The 27378-nt window shown below is 44.2% G+C and overlaps 1 protein-coding gene across 2 annotated transcripts; it reads left to right on the top strand.

Annotated features, from left to right (window-relative positions):
* Positions 1-4955: 4955 nt before the first annotated feature.
* Positions 4956-25822, top strand: LOC111949407 (coiled-coil domain-containing protein 9). Of its 2 annotated transcripts, none has more exons than XM_070434045.1 (15): positions 4956-5065; positions 5616-5666; positions 6033-6137; positions 8605-8766; positions 10031-10531; positions 14506-14589; positions 14709-14876; positions 15086-15270; positions 16164-16228; positions 17323-17443; positions 17524-17668; positions 17798-18341; positions 18570-19325; positions 19933-20049; positions 23924-25822. In XM_070434045.1, exons 2-13 carry the CDS (start codon positions 5664-5666, stop codon positions 19124-19126), a joined length of 2640 nt encoding a protein of 879 aa, XP_070290146.1. In that variant the 5' UTR covers positions 4956-5065; positions 5616-5663; the 3' UTR covers positions 19127-19325; positions 19933-20049; positions 23924-25822. The 2 variants fall into 2 exon arrangements, with proteins under 2 accessions (XP_070290146.1, XP_070290147.1); XM_070434046.1 differs by having other exon boundaries at positions 4979-5065; positions 5613-5666.
* Positions 25823-27378: the final 1556 nt, after the last annotated feature.

Here is a 27378-nt window from a genome sequence, read left to right as displayed (position 1 = left end):
TGCCACAATGACATCATCCATTATCCCCCCCCACACACCACACACACACCCTCTCCTATTTTTTTCAACTCAGATGGGAGACTGCAGAACCCCCCCCCACCTCAATTTCACAAATTACTTTTCATTGTTGCTGCCTTAATTGGCTGCTAAACAGGCGTAGTTGGGCCCACTGAGGTGGCACTGGGCAAACAGCTGCCTCCACAAACAAGGTAATGGCAAGGTGCTGAGAGACAGACCTGAGACCTGAGCAAACCATCAGCAGGTAGCACCTTTACCATGGGGTACTGTAGCAACCATGGTATACACTATTGTGTAAGAGACAGGGCGTGATAAACAGGCTTTCCCGAGAGTTCTGTCTACAGTCATTGGTCTCCATAGAGTGGAGGCTAAGACTGTACATACTGTATATCTATAACAGAGTCTGACACTATACATGACAACCATATATAAACATTATATGGCTGTAGTTATTACTGTATACGACCCAGATAACTATTTATCTTAGTGTTCCATAAATCAAACAACGTGCAAAACACCAGTCTCAAAGTCAACAGTGAAGAGGCAACTCCGGGATGCTGGCCTTTTAGGCAGAGTTCCTCTGTCCAGTGTCTGTGTTCTTTTGCCCATCTTAATCTTTTCTTTTTATTGGCCAGTCTGAGATATGTCTTTTTCTTTGCAACTCTGCCTAGAAGGCCAGCATCCCGAAGTCGCCTCTTAACTGTTGATGTTGAGACTGGTGTTTTGCGGGTACTATTTAATGAAGCTGCCAGTTGAGGACTTGTGAGGCGTCTGTTTCTCAAACTAGACACTCTAATGTACTTGTCCTCTTGCTCAGTTGTGCACCGGGGCCTCCCACTCCTCTTTCTATTCTGGTTAGAGCCAGCTTGCGCTGTTCTGTGAATAGAGTAGTATATAGCGTTGTACGAGACCTTCAGTTTCTTGGCAATTTCTTGGATGGAATAGCCTTCATTTCTCAGAACAAGAATAGACTGATGAGTTTCAGAAGAAATTTATTTGTTTCTGGACATTTTGAGCCTGTAATCGAACCCACAAATGCTGATGCTCCAGATACTCAACTGGTCTAATCAGCACAACAGTTTTCAGCTGTGCTAACATAATTGCAAAAGGGCTTTCTAATGATCAATTAGCCTTTTAAAATTATAAACATTTGGATTAGCTAACACAACGTGCCATTGGAACACAGGAGGGATGGTTGCTGACAATGGGCCTCTGTACGCCTATGTAGATATTCCATAAAAAATCTGCCGTTTCCAGCTACAATAGTCATTTACAACATTACAATGTCTACACTGTATTTCTGATCAATTTGATGTTATTTTAATGGACAAAAATGTGCTTTTCTTTCAAAAACAAGAACATTTCTAAGTGACCCCAAACTTTTGAATGGTAGTGTATATATATTGGAAACTCCATGGAAGGTTAGTTTCACTCCGGAACACACCTTCCATGTCGTTCATTATTTTCCAAAGAACTCATAGCCCCTCGTTGATTATCCCTTGCATGTTGTGTGTACAAAATGTATAGCCTATGTTTTGGTTTTACAGATGCATAAACCACCTTAACAAATGAAACATGTAGGCTAACAGAAAGATCGACAGGACCAATGACATCCTCTCTCATCCCAAATTAATGGTGCATATATATGTCAGTCTCTGCAGTAAATTCAGCAAAGTCTTATCATATTGGATAAGGTTGAAGAAACCTTGGCCCCCTTGACAGCAAACACCAAATTCAGTTAGGCCCTATCAGAAACAAAACAGCTAAATGGATTCTGAAATTCTGTGTGAATTCAGTATAGCTCATGATTATCAAATATGCAAATATGCAAATATATACGGTATATATTCATATATTCATATATAGATATACATATTTTCTTTCTTTAAAATGTGATATACCACTGCAAAATTACCAGGTGCTCTTCTAGTGTTGCACCCCTCCTTTATACTGTATCTCTGAATCCATCTCATGCATGTCACAAAAAGCATTGACTGTGACTTTTTTATGACTGTTCATGAAGGCTAACCCAGACATGACTTTACGTTGAGGTCACAGGGCCTGTTGCATTGTAGGATAATTCATGAAATATGTGAAGAGATGCTCCTGTTTGAACAGGGCTTTAGTGATAAAGAGGTGTGATGCTTCAGGAACAACCATTACCTCATCATCATCACCCAGGACCCTGGACAGATGGCTCGTGGCTGAGGGGTGTCAGCTGTTCCCATCGTACCCTCATCTGACTGCTTTTAGTCCTACAATGCCTTGTTATCATAAGGCTGAACACAATGTGAAGGAATGTGCATTTTCAGCAATTCACATGAGATCCACACACTGCTTTCCCATGCGCTAGCGAGGCTGAAACCCAGGATTAGCAATAGAAACTAAATTAAAATGGCATCTTGGATACTCCTCATCAGCAGCCCAGCAATGCAAACCAGTGCACTTTTTCCTCCCTCTGTAGACTTATGGATTCCCATATGGGCTCTCAGGGGTCCGTTGTTTGCCTGTCAAAACAATTAGGTCATCACCAGGTCTCTGTTGGGTTGCTCTGTTTACAGATCTCAGAGAGGTGGTAGCCATTGCACAGCAGTAATAGGACACCTTTTCGCTCAGTGACAGGTCCAGGGTCTTGGACCGTGGGTGGACAAACAATAGTACGGTCTGTAACAGAATTCGACCACACGTCATTGTCTGTGTCAACAGATCGGTCAATACAAACCTGTAACTGATTCCTCTCCTCTTCACTCTCTTGAAGTGTTGACACAGTGATACCAGGATCAAGTTTCATGGTGGCCTTGTAAAATGATTGATACACAAATCTTGCATGCATTGTTTGTTTTGCTTAACAATGGGATTTTGTGTATGTGCCATGCAGGGCTCACAAAACTCAAATTCATAGTGGATTAAATGACCAACTCACTTTTGTTTTGCACTGACTTTGCTGATAGCTACTTTATTGAGGAAAAATMTACTTACTATGACTGAGATATGTGGTTGTCCCATCTAGCTGTTTTAAGATGAATGCACTTACTGTAAATAACTCTGGATAAGAGCAGCTGCTAAATGACTCAAATGTAAACGCAATATAGACCTACATCCTGGTGTTCAGTACATCAGTGCATGAGCCATGGAGAGTAAGATGGTGGATTTATTGTTATTTAGAGTTTTACCTCATCGGTTTCTTTGTAGGCTACACTTTCTTGTCAATTTCTTGTAGGCTACACTTTCTTGACACAACTCTAACTAACCTGTTGCACCTTTATCATAATTTCTGCCATAGAAAATACCAGAGGCGTCATTCCCATGGGTGCCCAAACAGATTTGTCCTGTAATACTACTAGCCACATAGCAATTTTATGAAGTTGGCTTTAGCTAGCCCAGATAGGTTCCCAATGTCACAACCTTCATAACTAGCTACCAAGAAGGCATTCCAGGCTATCAATCAAGTTAGAGTAGCTAGTTTGTCTATCTTAGCTGGCATGCCTGCTGACAAGGTTGATAGATTTTAGAAAAGCAAGCAATAACTAAATGTACTGAATAAGACTCACATTCCTTTCAATCTTTTACACAGATTTTAGCAGAAATGCAGAGAAGCATATGTAGTTTCTTTAAAAAAAGAACCCTTTAAAGAACCTTTTGGGTTCCATGTAGAACCCTTTCTACAGAGGGTTCTACTTGGAGCTCAAAACGGTTCTACCTGGAACCGAACCAAAAAGGGTCCTAGCTGGAGCCGAACAAAAAAGGGTTATCCTATGGGGACAGCCGAATAACCCTTTTGGAACCGTTGCAGGAGAAAGCTGTTTCGGGTGTTTGGAAAAGTCTCCAATTTATGGACTGGGCATAGCACCCCTCCGGACCAGCCACCAGCCATCTTCCTGTACTTTGTGCCCCCTCAAATTTTGTTTCAGGTGTTTGAAAAATACAACAGTCTCCAATTTATGGGCATAGCACCTTTCCGGACCAGCCTCCAGGCATCCTCACATACTTTGTTCCCCCTCATATTTAAGGGGTGCATGACACCCCTGGAAAAGACTTCATAAAGAATCTGCTGAATGCACCACGTGATGATTGGTAATCTCGAATTATGCGTCCCTACAACAGAGCGTGCGTGTGAGAGAGCGATACCATATCTGTCACGGATTGTTTTCCTTTTATAAATCTCTTCTGCCCGGAAACAGCGTAGGGGCAGCAGTGGCAGGGAATGAGCGATTGGTTGGAACTGTGCGTGGCATGGAAGCCGTTGAGAGGATGTCAGTAACTAAATGAAGTGCTTGTGTCACTCGGTTTTAACATCATCCGTTTTCCATTTGTCTGCCTGCCTATTCAGGGGATAGTGACACATGCACCTATTTTTAAACTGTATAAGGAAGGACCAATTGTTTTAATTGTCCAAATTGTTTCAGTTGTTATAGACCTAAACATTATTGTTATTTTAAAATGTTATATTCCCATTTCACCACAATTACACTTTTTGTTTCCATAATTAATATTTGGCAACATGTGGCCAGAAGATCTCATATCTTCATAGAATCTATTTGAATGCATTGAAATGTGAAGGGGGTGTTATATTGCCCTGTCCCTGATCCAGTTAAGTATCTTAATTATAAGGCCACTGACTCTAATAACCCGAACCCTTATAATAACCATAATAACTGATAGATGTAGACTACCAGACTAGGCAACGCAGGATTATTGATGTATTTCTTTTTTGGTAGACATTGTCGCCCCCTTGTGGATTTGGCAGATGTAGGCAAACTATATGCATTTTCACTCATGTAAATCATTATCAAACATAAACTGCTATCCGTTCATTTATTTRCAAGATATATAGGCTATTTATCTGTTAACATAGCCCACATTGTGGAGGCAGGTTTGAAATAGCACGCTATGCTTACTGTCTCTTTAAAAACTGTGAAGGTTCCAAATTTGGCAGGAAGTTGAATTTGCATTACAGGAAATTAGTATGGGGACACATTGTCGTGGAGCTGGATCTGATACATTGTATTGATCACACTGTCGGTAAACACAACTCGCTTTGATAAAGGTAATCTAGTTCGACTGTGTTGTGATACTTTGTATCTTTACGCCAACCTCATAAACAATGTTGCATATTTTTWATGCAGTTACTTCCAACAGGGGGCTTCAACTCCCTATTGATAGCGTAGACATGGCCCGGTGTGGTGTGCATACCTCACATGTGTCTAAAGAAAACTATTAAAACCAAGGTTACTTACTTGTTTAATTTGTAAAGAGAGGCTAATGTGTAAGGTATTTGCTATAACATGTGGTTTGCGTGTCATTTTAAGCTCCTTTCTAGGTTATGTACACTCACTAATACGCTTAAGAAGGCTTTCTCACAGAACGCAGCTTGGACTCATGAAGGATTTATGGATTCACGTAGGCTACAACACCTTCGCTTTATGTAATTATTGGCTACCAATAGTCTTTAAGTGGCCAATTCCATMCTGGTACTCCGTTCATGCGGTACACACGGCTGTTTCACAGTTGCACCCCCCTTCTATGCACCGCAGTGGTTATTGTGTAAACAACCCTCCAGACTGAATTTCTCACAGACCTTTTTTAAACCCAAGAAGAGGCAGGATTTCAGCCCACCGCCTGCGCATCAGGACGGGCTAGAGGCCATGGTGAGCTTCTGAAATGCAATTATATATTATGTGTTGTAATTTTGCAGATTGACTAGTTTAGGATGATGTATTATTTTAGTCTTAATTCAAATATTGCATAATCATACATAATAGCTTCTCTGAGTATGTGATAATGCAAACCATAATGGGAATCAAATGTGCTGATACTAGTATCAGTTGGTTAACTATGACATGCAATACTAAAGCAATTGTACAGTGGGAAACAACTGTTTTAGCACGGCTGTGCTGCGGCCATAGGTACGAGGCGGAGCCGAGTACCGTAGATCAGCACCAATCATAGTGCTTGTTTTGACCAACCCGTTGTAGAATCTTATTCTAAATGTATATACACCTTACATTTCTCAGTCTACAGTGGTGGATCTCAAGACAAAGGAGGAGAAGGATGCAGAGCTTGACAGACGGATCGAGGCTCTGCGCAAGAAGAATGAAGCTCTGGTCCGGAGGTACCAGGTGAGCTCCCACAGGATCAGAGATATAGTCCTGTTGTAGCAGCAGCATTATCTATGTGGCACAGTTGGTAGAGCATGGCACTTGCGATGTCAGGATTGTGGGTACGATTCCCATTGTGGCCACCCATTCGAAAATGTATGTACACACAATAACTTGCTTCAGATAGTGTCTGCTAAATAATATACCCTATTATATTATTAGCTTATATCAAACAGCTACAGTACCACTCAAAAGTTTGGACACACCTACTCATTCAAGGGTTTTTCTTTTTTTTTTTTACTGTCTTCTACATTGTAGAATAATAGTGAAGACATTAAAACTATGAAGCAACACATATGGAATCATGTAGTAACCAAAAAAGTGTTAAACATAAACAATTCTTCAAAGTAGCCACACTTTGCCTTGATGACAGCTTTGCACACTCTTGGCATTCTCTCAACCAGCTTCATGAGGTAGTCACCTGGAATGTATTTCAATTAACAGGTGTGCCTTGTTAAAAGTTCATTTGTGTAATTTCTTTCCTTAATGCGTTTGAGCCAATCAGTTGTGTTGTGACAAGGTAGGGACAGTATACAGAAGATAGACCTGTTTGGTAAAAGACCAAGTCCATATTATGACAAGAACAGCTCAAATATGCAAAGAGAAATGATAGTCCATCATTACTTTAAGACATGAAGGTCAGTCAATCTGGAAAATTTCAAGAACTTTGAAAGATTCTTCAAGTGCAGTCGCAAAAATCATCAAGCGCTATGATGAAACTGGCTCTCATGAGGACTGCCACAGGAAAGAAAGACCCAGAGATACCTCTGCTGTAGAGGATATGTTCATTAGAGTTACCAGCCTCAGAAGTTGCAGCCCAAATAAATGCTTCACCGAGTTCAAGTAACAGACACAACTCAACATCAACTGTTCAGAGGAGATCGAATTGCTGCAAAGAAACCACTACTAAAGGACACCAATAAGAAGAAGAGATATGCCTCTGGCCAAGAAACATGAGCAATGAACATTAGATAGGTGGAAATCTGTCCTTTGGTCTGATGAGTCCAAATTTGAGATGTTTGGTTCCAACCGCTGTGTCTTCGTGAGACGCAGAGTAGGTGAACGGATGATCTCCGCATGTGTGGTTCCCACCGTGAAGCATGGAGGAGGACGTGTGATGGTGTGGGAGTGCTTTGCTGGTGACACTGTCTGTGATTTATTTAGAATTCAAGGCACACTTAACCAGCATGGCTACCACAGGATTCTGCAGTGATACACCATCCCATCTGGTTTGCGCTTAGTGGGTCTATCATTTGTTTTTCAACAGGACAATGACTCAACACCTCCATGCTGTGTAAGGGCTATTTGACCAAGAAGGAAAGTGATGGAGTGCTGCATCAGATGACCTGGCCTCCACAATCACCTAACCTCAACCCAATTGAGATGGTTTAGAATGAGTTGGACCACAGAGTGAAGGAAAAGCAGCCAACAAGTGCTCATCATATGTGGGAACTCCTTCAAGACAGTTGGAATAGCATTCCAGGTGAAACTGAGAGAATGCCAAGAGTGTGCAAAGCTGTCATCAAGGCAAAGGGCAGTGGTGTAAAAATACTTTAAAGTACTACTTAAGTAGTTTTTTGGGGTATCTGTACTTTACTTTACTATTTATATTTTTGACAACGTTTACTTCACTACATTCCTAAAGAAAATATTGTACTTTTTACTCCATACATTTTCCCTGACAATCAAAGTGCTCATTACATTTTGAATGCTTAGCAGGACAAGAAAATTGTTAAATTGACGCACTTATCAAGAGAACACGTGGTCATCCCTACTGCCTCTGGCGGACTCACTAAACACAAATGCATCTTTTGTAAATAATGTCTCAGTGTTGGAGTCTGCCCCTGGCAGTCCATACATTTTAAAAACAAGAAAATGGTGCTGTCTGCTTTTATTAATATAACGAATTTTAAATTCCTTTTGATACTTAAGTATATTTAAAACCAAATGCTTTTAGACTTTTACTCAAGTAGTATTTTACTGGCTGACTTTCACTTGTACTTTCTATTAAGGTATCTATACCTTTGCTCAAGTATGACAATTGTGTCATACTTTTTCCACCACTGGCAAAGGGTGGCTACTTTGAATAATATAAAATATATTTTGACTTTAGTTTTTTTGGTTACTTTATGATTCCATATGTGTTCTTTCATAGCTTTGTCGTCTTCACTATTATTCTGCAATGTAGAAAATAGTCAAAATAAAGAGAAACCCTTGAATGTGTCCAAACTTTTGACTGGTACTGTAAATTGCACAGCCACATCGCAAAATAGCTTTCTGACTGTCAGGATATTCATATTATGGTCATTTGTCACTTTTCTGTTGAATCTCCCTGTATTCATGCTTGATTTATCAGGTTAGGGAGAGACACTGATGCGCCTTTGTGAGTATCTAATCAGCCAACCTTTGTTTTGTTATCTTTCTGCAGGAAATAGAAGAGGACAAAAAGAAGGCGGAGCAAGAGGGGATTGCCGTGAAGACGCACCCACCCAGGAAGGGCCGCCCTCACGATGGCCCGCCAGAGGGAGACAGATGGAGGACAGAGAAAGAGAACTTCACTGTCACCGTAGACCTCTCCAAACCTGCAGGGGTGAGGCCAGAATGAGGGCTCTGTCTCAGCACATACTGTAGTACCAGGCTATATTAGACCAAGCTAACTAATGACCAAATCAGTCATGTTCATTAGGCACAAAAATGAGATATGGACTAGTTACTACCTGAACCTGTCCAATAAGAACACACATTTTCCATTTGAAAAATATTTATTCAGTTTGTGCCAACTGAACAAACATGATTTAAGATGACCAAAACCATGACAATGTGCACTCTCAAACACTTTGCTTGGAGAGAACCCCCTGAGCTCTGAAAGATAGACTCTACCAGAACAAGTCTCATAGACTTTAACAGGTGCCCATCTATTTGCCCGCTCACATCCAATTTCCGGTCAGTCAAACTATTCATATTCCCCTGCTGTGGCAGCTGGATGAGATTAGTGATACCTAATGGTATCAGGATGTTGAAATGAGGTGGACTTGAGAGGGACATATATCTTACAGCAGCTGGGTGAAATTATGCTAGCTGAGTGGTACACCTGACACAGACAGGAAAGTGATGACGTACACCATGAACAGAGAGATGGAAATGGAAAACCACTCATGGAAATTGTGTCTGGTTCCAACTTTATACCCCTGCTTCAGCTTGATGATTATACATCTACTGTATATTCAGATGGCTAAGTTATATAATTCCATTCTACATAGGTAGAGGTGAATGCAAATCCCTGGCTATGGTTGTCCCAAATGGCAGCCTATATTCTACATAATGCACTACTTTTGACCAGAGCCTATGGGGGAATAGGGTGCCATTTGGGTAGCACCCTGTATTTTTACCTGAAGGAGATGCTCTCAAGCCATTGCTGCTCTTGAATGTAATTCCAGTACATACCACCTCCTGTCAGACAGTATGTTTTTTAATCAGCCTCCTGTGGACTGGAGAGACAGGCTGGAGTGCATTTTAATCAAAGCCTGTTGAGGTTTTGGTCTCAGATGGCCCCTACAGCTGTGATCCACCCCACTCTTCACACTAAAGGTCACTCATTCAGACAAGAAGGGACTTGTTGAGGGTGCTGTGGTATTGCCCTAAATGGGTTATGATATGGATACGTTTTAGAGTTAAAAGTTCGGACACCTAAGTCTTCTGACACCTTATATTATATCTTTGACCTTTGTTTTCAGAGACATCTGTTGTGTGTCTGAGAATTTGGAGTGACAACATAGCACTGTATGTATGCAAGGGTTATTCCGGTCTTTTAGTGGGTCAAGCGGGTCTAATCAAAACATGTGTTCTCCCTGCAGGAGAAACGGGTGATCAATGACTGGAAACAAGGGCCACCTCGAGGCAGGCGGGACTCTGAAGAGGGAGACGGCCCCAGAGCCCAAGGTGAAAGCCCTCCGCGGAGGGCCGCGTCCGGGCGGCTCAGCAGGGGTGGACAGAGAGGGGGAGGACCACGGCAGGAGAGGAGAGAGCAACGCCCTGACAGACCCCTAGCAGACCCACGCCAGGCCCATGACAGACCACCACGAGAGGACAGGGGTCCACCACGAGAGGACAGGGGTCCACCACGAGAGGACAGGGGTCCACCACGAGAGGACAGGGGTCCACCACGAGAGGACAGGGGTCCACCACGAGAGGACAGGGGTCCACCACGAGAGGAGAGGGGTCAGGTCATGGAGGGGCCAGGAGAGGGGCCCGGCCGCAGTGAACGTGCTCCACGCGGAGGACGGAGAGGAAGAGGAGGCCGAGGAGGACGAGAAAGAGAAGGAGGAGGACCACAGGGTGGTGACAGGAAGTCTAAGGTCTGTGAGCAAAATCATATCAGCTAATAACTAGCGAGGCAATGTTGCTATAGATGTGCCAGGTTGAGGTTTACCAGGGGTATAGTCTCCATAATTTTTTATTTCACCTTTATTTAACCAGGTAGGCTAGTTGAGAACAAGTTCTCATTTGCAACTGCGACCTGGCCAAGATAAAGCAAAGCAGTGTGACACAGACAACAGCACAGAGTTACACATGGAGTAAACAATAAACAAGCCAATAACACAATAAACAAGTCAATGACACAGTAGATAAAAGAAAGTCTATATACAGTGTGTACAAAAGGCATGAGGAGGTAGGCAATAAATAGGCCATAGGAGCGAATAATTACAATTAAGCAGATTAACACTGGAGTGATAAATGAGCAGATGATGATGTGCAAGTAGAGATACTGGTGTGCAAAAGAGCAGAAAAGTAAATAAAATGAAAACAGTATGGGGATGAGGTAGGGATATTGGGTGGGCTATTTACAGATGGACTATGTACAGCTGCAGCGATCGGTTAGCTGCTCAGATAGTTGATGTTTAAAGTTGGTGAGGGAAATAAAAGTCTCCAACTTCAGCGATTTTTGCAATTCGTTCCAGTCACTGGCAGCAGAGGAAAGGCGGCCAAATGGGGTGTAGGCTTTGGGGATGATCAGTGAGACATACCTGCTGGAACGTGTACTACGTTTGGGCGTTGTTATCGTGACCAGTGAACTGAGATAAGGCGGAGTTTTACCTAGCATAGACTTATAGATGACCTGGAGCCAGTGGGTCTGGCGACGAATATGTAGCGAGGGCCAGCCGACTAGAGCATACAAGTCGCAGTGGTGGGTGGTATAAGGTGATTTGGTAACAAAATGGATGGCACTGTGATAGACTGCATTCAGTTTGCTGAGTAGGGTATTGGAAGCTATTTTGGTAGATGACATCGCCGAAGTCGAGGATCGGTAGGATAGTCAGTTTTACTAGGGTAAGTTTGGCGGCGTGAGTGAAGGAGGCTTTGTTGCGAAATAGAAAGCCGATTCTAGATTTGATTTTGGATTGGAGATGTTTAATATGAGTCTGGAAGGAAAGTTTACAGTCTAGCCAGACACCTAGGTATTTATAGTTGTCCACATATTACCTGTCTCTTATACACATCTAGATGTGTATAAGAGACAGATACAGAATGGTGTCGTCTGCGTAGAGGTGGATCAGGGAATCAGCCGCAGCAAGAGCGACATCATTGATATTTACTGAGAAAAGAGTCGGCCCGAGAATTGAACCCTGTGGTACCCCCATAGAGACTGCCAGAGGTCTGGACAACATGCCCTCCGATTTGACACACTGAACTCTGTCTGCAAAGTATTTGGTGAACCAGGCGAGGCAGTCATTAGAAAAACCAAGGCTATTGAGTCTGCCGATAAGAATGCGGTGATTGACAGAGTCGAAAGCCTTGGCCAGGTCGATGAAGGCGGCTGCACAGTACTGTCTTTTATCGATGGCGGTTATGATATRGTTTAGTACCTTGAGCGTGGCTGAGGTGCACCCGTGACCGGCTCGGAAGCCGGATTGCACAGCGGAGAAGGTACGGTGGGATTCGAAATGGTKAGTGATCTGTTTATTAACTTGGCTTTCGTAGACTTTAGATAGGCAGGGCAGGATGGATATAGGTCTGTAACAGTTTGGGTCTAGGGTGTCACCCCCTTTGAAGAGGGGGATGACCGCGGCAGCTTTCCAATCTTTAGGGATCTCGGACGATACGAAAGAGAGGTTGAACAGGCTGGTAATAGGGGTTGCAACAATGGCGGCGGATAGTTTTAGAAAGAGACGGTCCAGATTGTCTAGCCCAGCTGATGTGTACGGGTCCAGGTTTTGCAGCTCTTTCAGAACATCTGTTGTCTGGATTTGGGTGAAGGAGAAGCTGGGGAGGCTTGGGCAAGTAGCTGCGGGGGGGGGGGGGGGGGGCGGAGCTGTTGGCCGGGGTTGGAGTAGCCAGGAGGAAGGCATGGCCAGCCGTTGAGAAATGCTTATTGAAATTTTCGATTATCATGGATTTATCAGTGGTGACCGTGTTACCTAGCCTCAGTGCAGTGGGCAGCTGGGAGGAGGTGCTCTTGTTCTCCATGGACTTTACAGTGTCCCAAAGCTTTTTGGAGTTAGAGCTACAGGATGTGAATTTCTGCTTGAAAAAGCTAGCCTTTGCTTTCCTGACTGACTGCGTGTATTGGTTCCTGACTTCCCTGAACAGTTGCATATCGCGGGGACTATTCAATGCTATTGCAGTCCGCCACAGGATGTTTTTGTGCTGGTCAGGGGCAGTCAGGTCTGGAGTGAACCAAGGGCTATATCTGTTCTTAGTTCTGCATTTTTTTGAACGGGGCATGCTTATCTAAGATGGTGAGGAAATTACTTTTAAAGAATGACCAGGCATCCTTGACTGACGGGATGAGGTCAATATCCTTCCAGGATACCCGGGCCAGGTTGATTAGAAAGGCCTGCTCGCAGAAGTGTTTTAGGGAGCGTTTGACAGTGATGAGGGGGGGTCGTTTGACCGCGGACCCGTAGCGGATACAGGCAATGAGGCAGTGATCGCTGAGATCCTGATTGAAAACAGCGGAGGTGTATTTGGAGGGCAAGTTGGTCAGGATAATGTCTATGAGGGTGCCCATGTTTACGGATTTAGGGTTGTATCTGGTGGGTTCCTTGATGATTTGTGTGAGATTGAGGGCATCTAGCTTAGATTGTAGGACTGCCGGGGTGTTAAGCATATCCCAGTTTAGGTCACCTAACAGAACGAACTCTGAAGCTAGATGGGGGGCGATCAATTCACAAATGGTGTCCAGGGCACAGCTGGGAGCGGAGGTGGGTCGATAGCAGACGGCAACAGTGAGATACTTATTTCTGGAGAGGTTAATTTTTAAAATTAGAAGTTCAAACTGTTTGGGTATAGACCTGGAAAGTATGACAGAACTTTGCAGGCTATCTCTGCAGTAGATTGCAACTCCTCCCCCTTTGGCAGTTTTATCTTGACGGAAAATGTTGTAGTTGGAAATCTCAGAATTGTTGGTGGCCTTCCTAAGCTAGGATTCAGACACGGCAAGGACATCAGGGTTGGCAGAGTGTCCTAAAGCAGTGAGTAAAACAAACTTAGGGAGGAGGCTTCTGATGTTGACATGCATGAAACGAAGGCTTTTTCGATCACAGAAGTCAACAAATGAGGGTGCCTGGGGACACGCAGGGCCTGGGTTTACCTCCACATCACCTGAGGAACAGAGGAGGAGTAGGATGAGGGTATGGCTAAAGGCTATCAAAACTGGTCGCCTAGAGCGTTGGGGACAAAGAATAAAAGGAGCAGATTTCAGGGCGTGGTAGAATAGATTCAGGGCATAATGTGCAGACAGGGGTATGGCGGGGTGCGGGTACAGCGGAGGTAAGCCCAGGCACTGAGTGATGCCAAGAGAGGTTGTATCTCTGGACATGCTGGTCTCAATGGGTGAGGTCACCGCATGTGTGGGAGGTGGGACAAAGGAGGTTTCAGAGGTATAATGAGTGATACTAGGGGCTCCATTGTAAACTAAAACAATGATAACTAACCTAAACAGTATACAAGGCATATTGACATATGAGAGAGACATACATCGAGGCATAAAGTAATCGCAGGTGTTGATTTGGAGAGCTAGCTAAGACAACAACGGGTGAGACAACAACAGCTAATCAGCTAAAACAACAACAGGTGAAATGGTGATGAATGGGCAGAGAGGGTCGGTTAACTWCACATAACCATAATGATGGTTGTACTGTTTATCTTGGTGATGATGATGTTGGTTACTTTGCAATGACATGAGTAATGGGAAGATGAGTACATACTATAGTAATTGAACAAAAAGACTGAACAAGATTTAGAATATATGGGTGTGAAATTTAGCYAATTGGGATGGCATACTCCTCTATTCTCTTTATTCTTTCTAAAATATTGTGCCTCTCTGTAGGAGTGGGAGGAGAAAAGGAGGCAGAACATTGAGAAGATGAACGAGGAGATGGAGAAGATTGCAGAGTTTGAAAGAGGACAAAGGGTATGTACAGGAAGCCATTTTGTAAAAATCGGATTACAATCAGATTATTTGATGACAGTTTAGCGTTGAAGACCTGAAATAGATAATGTAAGGGTGCTGTCTTTGGAATCCTTCTGCAGCCTGCCGAGGGAGACAAGCCCATCCGTAACTTCCTGGATGACCCACGGCGCTCCGGCCCAGTCCCGGACATGGACCGCAAGGAGGGCAGCCGCCGACATGTCCGAAACTGGGGCGGAGTAGACTTTGACAATGTGAAGACGGGATCTGAGCTGGAGAAGGAGTGGACAGTGAGTGCTCTGTTCTGTTTTGTAGAAGACATGATCGGTCAAATGTTCTGTGTTTGTCTTCTTCTTTTTGTTGAAACGATTCCTTTATTCAAAATTAGAACAAAGTTTGATTTATCCGTCTATAATGACTTTCCTTTTTCTCTGCATCGTGCTATTAATTCCCTTCTCTCTTACATCCTGCTACTTTACACTTTCTCTCTCTCCAACAGAGTCGGAGACCAGGAGGCCCTAAGGGCTCCATGGATATGACCATGTCTATGACGGGGCGGGAGCGGGCCGAGTACCTCCGCTGGAAGAAGGAGCGTGAGGAGATTGACGAGGAGCGTCTGGCCAGGCACAGGAACGCCACAGGCCAGTGGAGACGGGAATGGGACGCCCAGAAGACTGACGGCTTGTGAGTGACTGACTGGAGGAGGACCGCTAACACCACTGACACGCTCTGATCACGGAGACAGCCAGGGCTTTATTCACAAAAACACCACAACAGCAGGCATTCAGTGAACCAAACCAGACAGGGCATACTGAAGCCCAAGAATGACAACACCGCTCCTAAGTATCTCATTATTACCGGATGCCACACTTCATGTTTTAGATGTTGTGTTCAATTTACTGTACATCCTGAGATGCAGCCCAGAAAGGGAGAACCACAGGAGCAAGATGTCTGGATTAGCACATATCTAAATAATAGTGGATAAATGTGAATCACATTCAACACATCCTCTCTTTAGCTCTTTCTTTAGCCATGAGAGCATGAGGCCATGTGAGATTAGGAGGTCCGTACAGGTGCATGTTGGGGAGGCTGGTCAGAGGCTTGGCCGTGAGAAGGGGTTGCGTTTGAGTTTATTTTTTATTTTTACAGGGACAGTGCACATTCATCAACGTTTCAGTAAAAGTGCCAGTTTTAGCCAGCCGGCWAATTTTCAACCGCAAGTCCCTCGGCAGGTTATTAAGAATACAGATAAACGATGAGCTGCGAGCACATGCAGAGCAGCATAGGACAAACTACACGTATCAGACAGATAGACAGCGCAATAGCACAAAAAGCAAGAAAACAAAATGCATAACAGCAACAGTGTTTCCACACCTGACAAGCTACAGACAGATAACATGGAAAGCGGCATTACACTGCTAAGGAATATGTTCACAAGTCTGATGGTCCTTTAGGCATGTCTCTGTTTCTTGTGAAGGTGCGATAGGTGTGGGGGTGGTGGCAGGTAGGGATTGACAGGTCCAGTGGTGATGCAGTGTGACAGGGTGAGAAGGTCTGACCCTGTGGCGCTTTCACAGGTTTAAGGAGGACCCAGCTGTGGCTGCAGAGGCCATGCTGCCAGACCAGGGAGGCAGAAGGAGAGGCAAGTCACACCCCCGACCCCCAGACTCCGATGACAAGGCGTTGTTAGTTACCACTGTTCCACAATCACTGACGGACAAGGACGGCGGACTMTACTCAACCCTTTCTCCCTCTCTGTCCCAAACAAACACGTTCACCCATTCACGTATAAGTGCATGCACACAAACAACACTTCAAACCTTTCCCTTAGACACGTTGATGCTTTGTCGGAGCAACACTCTCATTTGAAGAACACTTTTATCCAGGCCCCATTAACATAGTGTATTATTTGTGTATATGGTAGATAGTGTTGTTGTGGTGGCCCTGTGTGTAGTGATGTGAGTGATGTCACTCTGTGTGTCCTCCCCACAGCCAGGGGGCGTGGCTCCCGCACGCAGCCTCACGGCGGGGCCTCAGGTTAGCCAATGGCATGGGACTGAGTTGGTGTGTGTTCCGTGTGTGTCCCCCCGCATTCTGGTGTGTGTTAGGTTGTGTCCCGAACGGCATCCGATTCCCAAGTAGTGAACTACATAGGTAATAGAGGTGCTATTTGGGACTGAGCCCTATTCTAGACATCACGTCTGACTTCTAGACAACCATGGAATGCCGCCACTGGGGTTGATCAAGCACAACCTAGCCTGGAATACTAGTGTGTCTGTAGTCTGAATATATGCCTTGCCCCTCAGATGCTCTCCCGAGGATGGAACTAGCCTCCCTCATTGAATGCACTTGCTTTGGCTGTGTGTCCGTGTGTGTTTGTCTCACAGTTGTCGCTCTGTGGCGTCTCTGAGCTGCTATGTGTTGCAGTCTTTCTCCATCCCTTCCTCGAAACCCAGCAGCTCTTTACAACCCATCCAACAAAGTGACGAATAGACAAATGTGTGTCCCCCAAATGGCACCCTATTCCCTTATTAGTGCACTACTCTTAACTAGAGCCCTATGGGTCCTGGTCAAAAGTAGTTAACTATAAAGGGAATATGATGCCATTTCAGAGCAGCGCTGCTGTGTCAGTACTGGGGCTGCCATTAATTTGTTTTCAAGGTCTTGAAACCTAGTCTTCCACCCCAACCCCTCTAAACTGAACTCTCTTCCTCCCTCATCCTTTACTTCCCGCAGACGAGGTGAAGGCGCCTCCCAAGGCTCCCACGTTCGGAGACTTCCTGGGGCAGGGTAGAGGACCCAGGGAGGGGGGCCGTGGAGAGCGGGGTAGGGGACGAGGACAGAGACAGAGCTACAGGTATAGCTTCTCTTCTAAGGCTCTGACTGCATCTGTTGTTTTGGTTCCTCTCCATTCCAATGACTGGATCTCTTTGACAGCATGCACGATAACCGCTGGGAGGCGGAGAAGGAGGAGGACGGGGAGAAGGAGAAGGACGAGGAGAAAGAGAAGGAAGACAAACCCAAGAAGGAGGAGAAGACTCAGAAGGAGGAAGCGAAGCCCAAAGCTCCCTCATCAAAAAAGGTATGTCGTCTCCCACTACCCTACACTGGGGTCTGTGTTAAAGCACATGTATGCCTGTGTTGTTTTTGAACATGATCTCTTTCCATGATCCACATTAAGAGGTGACTTGTCTGTTTCTTTCCCTCTTAGATGGAGGAGAAGAGTGGTGACGCAGAAGAGGATGAGGATGAGTGGGAGGATGCCAGCGACGAAGAGGACGATGATATGGACGGGGTTGATGACTCGGAGGGAGACGATGAGGGGGATGAGGAAGGGGAAGACGGACAGTCCCCGACGAAGGGACCTCGCCCAGAAACTACAGCAGGGAAGTCCGCCGCCACCTCATCTCCTCCCTCCACTCCCCCCTCCACAGCCAGTCCTAAAGAGCAGCGCACCCCGAGGCCCAAGGTCTATATCCCCTCCCAACAGGAGGCTCAGGACTCCCCCGCTGGCCCCAAGCCCCTCAGCCCCTTCTCTCCCCTGGACGGCCACCAGCCGGTCACAGACTGGGGGGAGGAGATGGAGATGCAGTCCCCCCGGATCAGTATGGMGGAGAACCACCTGAAACCGCCTAGCACTGAGGGAAGCCCTGCCCAGGTTAAGGTCCAAGAAGACAACCGCAACTCCAGCCCCAGCCCAACCCCCAGTCCCAGCAAGCCAGCAGAGCCAGAGAAGGAGAGGGACACACGGACAGGTACAGATATTTATATACTGGTTTGACGGTTGTATTATATTGCAAGAGCATAACGTACATTTGGCATGCTGTTGAATGTGCTACCATTTTAATTCAGGATAAACCAGCAAAGTTGATCAGAAGAATATGTGTATTTTGATGCTCAGCATTCTGTCAGTTGTCTGTTCTGGGTTTTCTTTATCCACACTCATACCCCCCACCCCCCCTATCGTTCTCTATAACTCACAGTTGTGGTCACTGCTGCTCCACCGGAGGAAACTCTGATCCAGGAAAAAACTCCTGTATCATCATCATCATCATTAGAACTTGTCTCTACCTCCACTGACCTCCCAGAGAAAGAGGAGACCACCACCACTCCACCAGCCCAGGAGACACCTGCTACCCCCACTGACCTCCCAGAGAAAGAGGCGAGACCACCACCCACTCCACCATCCCAGAGACACCTGCTACCCCCACTGACCTCCCAGAGAAAGAGGAGACCACCACACTCCACCAGCCCAGGAGACACCTACTACCCCCCACTGACCTCCCAGGAAAGAGGAGACCACCACCACTCCACCAGCCCAGAAGACACCTGCTACCCCCCACGACCTCCCAGAGAAAGAGGAGACCACCACCACTCCACCACCCAGAGACACGCTACCCCCACTGACCTCCCAGAGAAGAGGAGACCACCACCACTCCACCAGCCCAGGAGACACCTGCCTACCCCCACTGACCTCCCAGAGAAAGAGGAGACCACCACCACTCCACCAAGCCCAGGAACACCTGCTAACACCCACTGACCTCCAGAGAAAGAGGAGACCACCACCACTCCACCAGCCCAGGAGACACCTGCTACACCCACTTGACCTTCAGAGAAAGAGGAACCCCCTACCACTCCACCAGCCCAGGAGACACCTGCTACACCCACTGACCTTCCAGAGAAAGAGGAGACCACCACCACTCCACCAGCCCAGGAGACACCTGCTACCCCCACAGAGGGTAGTTATCACACTGCAAACCAGCTGTTTTTATCTCAATATCAAATCATTTCTGGGTAACAATGAAGTACCTTACTAATTGTTTTCAATTAAAGTGGTCAAAAAGAAACAAAAATAGCTTCTTAGCAAAGAAGAAAGAATTTTGCTAGGACCGTCTGTGAGTGGTCTGAGTGGGGAGGGAAAAACTCAAAACTAGCTGTTATTAGTGTTATTAAGAAAGAACTTTCTTTCTTATTGGTRTATTAACTAATTGGCTTGATGTCACCAGGCAGGCCAGAACTCCATCCCACCTAAACAGGCAGAATTTCAGGTGGTCTTTTCAAACAGCTCTTACACTAAAAGGGCATTATCATAATTTTCACTATTTCACAATATTATTCCAGCCTCCAGAAATATATATAAAACACATGAATATCATGTTTTCGACTGCACTCTGCCTTTCTTGTTAAAATGGAGACTAGAAGATCCCATAGGGCTGAATTACACACAGAATATAAATGCAGGCAAAGCAGCATTGACTTTTTTATATTTATGACCACTTGAAGGCTGTGGTAAAAATCAAATAATGTGTCTGACTCGTTCTTCCTTCCCTGTACCATCTGACCCAGATGAGGAGGAGACCCCTGCCGCCACTCTTGCCCCTGTCCTGGAGAATGACCAGAGCCTGTCTGAGCTGGCCACTGCCCCAGAGATGGCCCCAGACACCTCGGAACAGTCATCTTCAGGTGCGGTTCATATCACTGACTTTGAGACGGTGGCTTTCTGTAAGAAGTCTCTGACTCCCGCCGAGCACTAACCACYAAACACAAACCAACGTACCTCCCTGCTTCCCTCTATCTTTCCCTCTTATTTATTTTTCTTTGTTCGCCACTCGCCTCTCTCTGTCCTCTCCATCTGTCTGTCGGAAGTTGGCTGACTGGCATGACCCCACAAACAACGTCTGTCACTCACTGCATCACTTGGCATTCTTTGGCCAATTGAAGCCCTCTCTTTTCTCCAAATCCTCTGTGAAACTCCTCCGCCTTGCTGTTTCCTCCTGGGGAACTGAATGTACTAACCTCCGTCCCCTTCACTATGGCTACCACACTTCACTGTGTGAACCCCTGTCTTTTTACCCCTTGAGCACTTTTCCTTTTGGTTCTCCTTCTCATTTCCTTGTTTTGTGGGTTAATGCATTTACTACGCATGCTGCCCACCCTGTCCCCAACCTCGAATGAGCAGAATCATATATATTTTCTGTTTTTCATGGGTTTGTTAATCGCATGACTGACATATGGATGAAGAGTGGCTTGAGAAGGATGATATAATCAAATTTGCTCTTCCGTTAATTTCTCCTCGTCATGCTCTCTGCTTCTTAAATTGACCTCTGTTTGGCTTAGACTTCACTACGCCTGAAATGGAATGATGCAAATMATGCTAACCAGAACCAGACACTCATTGGATGGTAACGGAACATGTTTAAACAGTGCATTACTCAATTGAAACCACCAAACAAATATGTGTTTGGGGGAAAAAAATGTTGCGCTGTTTGTTATGTATTTTGTCTCATGTCATCAAAATGCATAATTTAGCCTTTCCCAGYGTCTCCACTTTGACATTCCTAGGAAGGTGAATACCGCATCTCTTTAAAGCTATTCAATGACAAACATAACGATTCCTGTGTTTCTCACTTAAAGCTAGAGTACTTAGTTGCCACATCCATTGTTGGACGTATAAGTTAATGACGTATGCCCATTTGATTCTTGAAGAGTATAACTTAGAGATGCCGTTAGGCACACATTCTCGACCTTCACCTCTCCRGAGTCTGTACGGGAGCAGCGATGGGACAAGGCTGTAACTACCAATTTGCATATAACGAAATTGGGGAGAAAAATTGTGTAAAAAGTACACACACAAAAAAAAAATGCCTCATGAACTTAGTTCAACTGTCATACTCTATGAGAGAACCCAAAATATAAGCTTGTTTTACTCCAATGTTTGTAAACAAACACTATAGCCTCAAAAGATGGTTAAAACGATCATCTCGATATCATGGATGGTCAGTGTCTGCATCCATAGCTCTGTCTATGAATTTGAGAGCAGTTACATTTCTCCAGGCCCATCCCTTAGCGTGATACCAAAACAGAAGCGGTGTGACCACTTTGTTATTGTTTCAATTAAGGATTCTAGCTTTAATGTTTTCAGAAACCATTTATTGCTTTCTCATGAGCTTAGTTAAAAATAAAAATAAATGAATAGTTACATGATAAAATGTGGCCCATTAGCACAGTATAAAATGCACTCTATAAATCATTTTTTAACGATGTGTAGGATAATGTGCATTCATTGCGCACTCCCTTTGTCTCTGAGGGCAGAGTGCTAAGAATTAGCAATGACATGCCTTTTTAGAAGTGGATCATTTATTAATGACTGAAGTTTTTATACTCTTTAAAACATCAGTAGAGTTCATCTGTAACAGCCCAGATGGCATATTTACTGATACACAGAACAAATAAATGTAGCATTTCCCTGTGGAGCTACAATGCACTACACTTTGACAACGCAGCTTAAATGCCCCAAAAAATTGCCATTTTGAAGGTTGGATTCTATGACTAGATTTTTAGTTTATGTTTAGTCGTGAGTACTAGAATGTAGAATCCGTCCCCCAACCCTTATGAGTGTTCTGTTGTAGACCGATAGCTTCAACATGGATTGTTTTTTTCCCTTGGTTTTGGTTTTTGTAGGTTATTGCACCCATCTGACGCCATGACTTCACATATGAGGTGATTGACAGCAGTACCTCTGTATCACAACATGATACCGTTATGACTGTTTTTGTTATTGAAGCTAATGTAGTGAAAACTCCCATAGTCTGTAAACGGCTCTTCTGAGTAGATAAATGTTTCCTTGTTGTCTGGTCCTTGTCATCATTGTTAGGCTTCTCCTTACAGCCTTTTAAGTGTTTCTCCGGTGGTAATCACCACAGCTAATGGCTGGGTATGCATCCCAAACAGCACCCCATTCCCTTGATAGTGCACTACTTTTATAGGGCTCTGGTCAAAAGTAGTGCACTATAAAGGGAATAGGGTGCCATTTTGGACTAAACCTGGGTGTCTATGCTTTGGCTGAATGAAGACGCTCACTGCGCCAAATCCGATTAGTCTAATGAGGGTGGAGATTGGTGAAGTACAGGAAGAGGCACAATTAACGTTGAAAGGCTTTTATGAGGAGATTAGCCGCAGTCTGACCGACATGATGGTGTGGATGTAATGGAAACCCTTTTGAACTCTGAGCCTGATTGATTAAAACCGCCTCTCTTCGAGTTCTTTTTATGTTTTTGAGGGAGACTAATATTGGTCCATGAGAGGGACTGTTACCCAATTCTGCGTTGAATAGGCAATCAAATGAGCATTGCAGAAAAGGCATGTTTGGTTGTTGGACACATACTATCAATGTTGAGTAGCTTGGGTTATGTTAATCTATGCATATTATATACACTGCTCKAAAAAATAAAGGGAACACTTAAACAACACAATGTAACTCCAAGTCAATCACACTTCTGTGAAATCAAACTGTCCACTTAGGAAGCAACACTGATTGACAATAAATTTCACATGCTGTTGTGCAAATGGAATAGACAAAAGGTGGAAATTATAGGCAATTAGCAAGACACCCCCAATAAAGGAGTGGTTCTGCAGGTGGTGACCACAGACCACTTCTCAGTTCCTATGCTTCTTGGCTGATGTTTTGGTCACTTTTGAATGCTGGCGGTGCTTTCACTCTAGTGGTAGCATGAGAAGGAGTCTACAACCCACACAAGTGGTCATTTTGCAGGGCTCTGGCAGTGTTCCTCCTGCTCCTRCTTGCACAAAGGCGGAGGTAGCGGTCCTGCTGCTGGGTTGTTGCCCTCCTAGGGCCTCCTCCACGTCTCCTGATGTACTGGCCTGTCTCCTGGTAGCGCCTCCATGCTCTGGACACTACGCTGACAGACACAGCAAACCTTCTTGCCACAGCTCGCATTGATGTGCCATCCTGGATGAGCTGCACTACCTGAGCCACTTGTGTGYGTTGTAGACTCCGTCTCATGCTACCACTAGAGTGAAAGCACCGCCAGCATTCAAAAGTGACCAAAACATCAGCCAGGAAGCATAGGAACTGAGAAGTGGTCTATGGTCAGCACCTGCAGAACCATTCCTTTATTGGGGGTGTCTTGCTTATTGCCTATAATTTCCACCTTTTGTCCATTTCATTTGCACAACAGCATGTGAAATTTATTGTCAATCAGTGTTGCTTCCTAAGTGGACAGTTTGATTTCACAGAAGTGTGATTGACTTGGAGTTACATTGTGTTGTTTAAGTGTTCCCTTCATTTTTTGGAGCAGTGTATATCGTAGTACTATAATATCATGAATGAGTTTTACATACATTTTTGGACAATTATTGGTACTTATTTGTCTGCTGAGAGCTAATACCAGACCAGACCAGGACCATGCCCTACCATACCATGCCATGATGTCCCATGCATGTGGTGCTGCGTTAGCAGTGTTGCAGACAGCCAGACAGCAGATTAAGCCAGCTTGCAGCCAGTGACCCCCACACTCCCTCTGTTCTCTATCGACAGGCTGAGAGCTGCTCTGGGAAACTGACTTTTCAGTGCTAGTGGTTCACAGATGATGGTAGGATGAGGAAAGAGGAGGGGAGAAAATAATTACAAGAAGAAAGGAAACCGGGCCTCGCGCACCATGACCGGAGCTGCCATCACAGACATCCTGGAGGGACGTGGCCAGGCACCTGGCCTCCAAACATCTCCCTCTCCTCAATAATCAGACCACGTATGTTCTGTACTGTTTGACTAGGAGCTGCAAATTGCATAGAATAGTGATACTGCCATTCATCTGAGCCACTATGGTAAATGGCTTAGGTTTTATAGCAGCCAATTAGGATGTTACTGTGATGTCAAGTCAACAAAGCCCCAACTTGTTTTTACCTTTTGATATATGTGTATGATTTAACAAATCAAACTATTACAATTAGCGAAGACTGACAAATATGAAATTCTCTCACCTCAATTGTTCAACCTTAGCATTTTTTTTAAAACTCCACCTCTTTTGGAAGGTCAAAGAGACTGTTATGCCTCTTCAACATGGCAAAAAAATTACATATTTGGAATGCTAACAGTTGAAAGAGCATTCTCCTCCCTGAATATAGACAGCTTATTGACTACAGTTTATCCACACTTGTTTTAATAGCCCTTACTTTAAAGATTCCCAAGACCCCCCCCTAACCCACCCAATAATGTCCTCACCTGTTTGCCTGTTAAAGCTGAATTAATGTTTGAATGTTATTGGACACTAAGTTTGTGTCCCAAATATCACTCTATATCTATATAGTGCCCTACCTTTGAGTCCTATGGGCCATGGTCAATAGTAGTGCGTTATAGAGGCAATAGGGTGCCATTTGCGACACAAACCCTCTCTTTGTGGAGTTTGTATGGGTAGGGTTTGGTCCCCTTTATCCTTAACTCAATACTTTTTWGTTGTATTTTGTCATGAAACAAATCATGTGAACAAATTTAAGCCATGGCATTGAAAATGTACATTCTGTTTCCTAATAATCATGTAACAAAGTTGGTTTAGATTTGGGACCCCAAGAGGAGTATAGTTAAAATGATATTAGTTTATTTCTAAGTGAGATACACTGTACTTAACCAAGCACAGGCATAAAGTGACCCTGACAATGTTTGTTAATAACCATCCAAAGCTTTCCTTTCGTTTCTCATTTGCGATAGATCGCTAGTGGCCTTTCTAGTTTTAATCAAGGGGCATCAGAACATGTACCTCAACAGACCAAGATTTTATTTAGATTTTTAAGTCTCGTTGGCTTTTTTAGCCTACTCTTGGTCATGAACTCAATCTGGCTCACCTATAATGAACACGAGCACAGATATTAAACTATGCTTTAATTGTATTTCTTAAAAAGGAATGAAGAGTTGAAATGAATTGAATGGATCAAGAACTCAAGGAAATGCAATATGTAGTTTAGTATTTTCAATTCCAACTAAACATTCCAATGTTTTGTGTGGGAAAAAAGGCATCTATTTTTGTTCTTTGTGATTTTCATTTGGATATCCTCATTCTTTTCCGTTTCTGATGACTTAGTGATTGTATTATAAGCATCAAATTTTCCTGCACTTCTATAATATCTGTGTTTGAATATAAAACTGCATTATTTGGGTTTGTTTTTGGAGTGGAGTGTAACTGGCCTATCTAAACTAGCATGATCTGAAATTCAAGACTTGTTTATCTGTTGACTACCATGAATTAGTTTTTATCCCAAGATATTGACACTTTAATCAATCAAGCAGAAGATTACATTTGATAGCTTTTTCTTTAAGTATTAATTTGTGATTTGGCAGTAAACTCATTGGTTCATGCGCAACTGTCAAATGTACAACATGAAATGTATTCTGTTTATTTTGCTTCTTAGTTTTCATATCAAATAAATGTATGGTGGTCAGGTCTCTATGTTTCTTGTGATTTACAATAGTCTTGGGGAGGCAGAGAGAGACGGCTGCATGTGAGCTCTCACATTTTTCAACATGTTTTTTACAAACAGATAGATTTGGAGTAATGAGTTTTTCGTCAGGGACATATGCAGGATGCTACCCTCCACAGCGTGGCCTTCGCTCCAGATAAAAACTCCAAACCTACAACCTAATTTTGACCAAAATTAACCAGATAGATTACTGCTGCCAAGGTTTCCTGTTTCCAAGCTATACAGATGCTCTAGCAAACAAACAGCAGAGACCTGAGGACACCATCCAACCTGGAACTGAGTGAGTAGTGTTTGGTCTGATGCTATTTTGAAAGCCAAGAATAAAAATAAAGTACATTACAATGATATATTTTAATTTATGGAGACTGAATGCTGAGTTAAGGCTGCCAGGCTTGCTAGGACAGACCAGATATAACTTCAATTAGCACTGAGGTGTGAAGTGAAAGGTGTTGAAGCCTTTGGGACCAACACTTGGCAGGAGTATTTGAAGCCCCATCCTGCTGTTCAGAGATCATCCACTGGGATTTTCTACAAGAAATCTGCCTCCAGAAATAAAAGTTTCTCCCAAGTGGTTGTGACATCTACTCCCGTTGCCTGCTGCACTGCTGCTTGGATTCCACCTGGCTATCTGTTCACCGTCTGCCCTGGCCTGTCTCACCCTGTCTGGTACAGGTACCCCCACCACACTCCCCCCTCCCTGCCGAGCCTTCGCTCACCTCCATCACACGCATTGTTGGAGCGAGTGACTGAACTTAATGGCTAGCCCCAAATCTTTTTTATTTTTTTTWATTTTATTTTGCTATTTGCCTCATGACTCCTGCATGCTTTGTTGACTACGAACTTTCTTTACCCAACCGTGGGACAGACTGTTTGTTCCCACACTCGGGACTCTGACTCTATTGTTTACGCAGAGCTCTCCCTGTCCTATGCCGTGCCTTGATTGTATTACTGTTGATGATATCTGGAAATGTGCATGTACACCCTGGCCCATCTACTGTTGCTAGCCCCAATTCTGACTTGTGCTCCGATATCTGCTTCACTGATTTCTGCTCTCGTAAAAGCCTGGGTTTTCTGCACGTTAACACTAGAAGCGTATTACCTAAAATGGATCAATTGAAAGTGTGGGTTCACAGCTCCAATCCAGATGTGTTGGTCATTACTGAGACGGGGTTAAGGAAGAGTGTTTTGAATACTGATGTTAACCTTTCTGGTTATAACCTTTTTCGGCTAGACAGATCTTCCAAAGGTGGGGGAGTGGCGATCTTTACCAAGGATTACCTTCAGTGCTCGGTTGTCTCCACCAAGTCTGTCCCCAAACAATTTGATTTGCTGGTTTTAAGCATTAAACTTAAAATAGTACTTTGTTGACTGTTGCTGGGTGCTATTGTCCTCCATCAGCACCGGCCTGTACCCTATCTAAACTAAGCTCTATCCTGGCCCCTTACACTAAGTCTGAATTTGTTCTGCTAGGTGACCTAAACAGGGACATGGTTATTAAACCACTTGACCAAGTCCTGAAAC

The sequence above is a fragment of the Salvelinus sp. IW2-2015 genome, linkage group LG22 (assembly GCF_002910315.2).
Source record: "Salvelinus sp. IW2-2015 linkage group LG22, ASM291031v2, whole genome shotgun sequence".
NCBI classification, from domain to species: domain Eukaryota; kingdom Metazoa; phylum Chordata; class Actinopteri; order Salmoniformes; family Salmonidae; genus Salvelinus; species Salvelinus sp. IW2-2015.
This window is presented reverse-complemented; position numbering and strand designations above follow the sequence as displayed.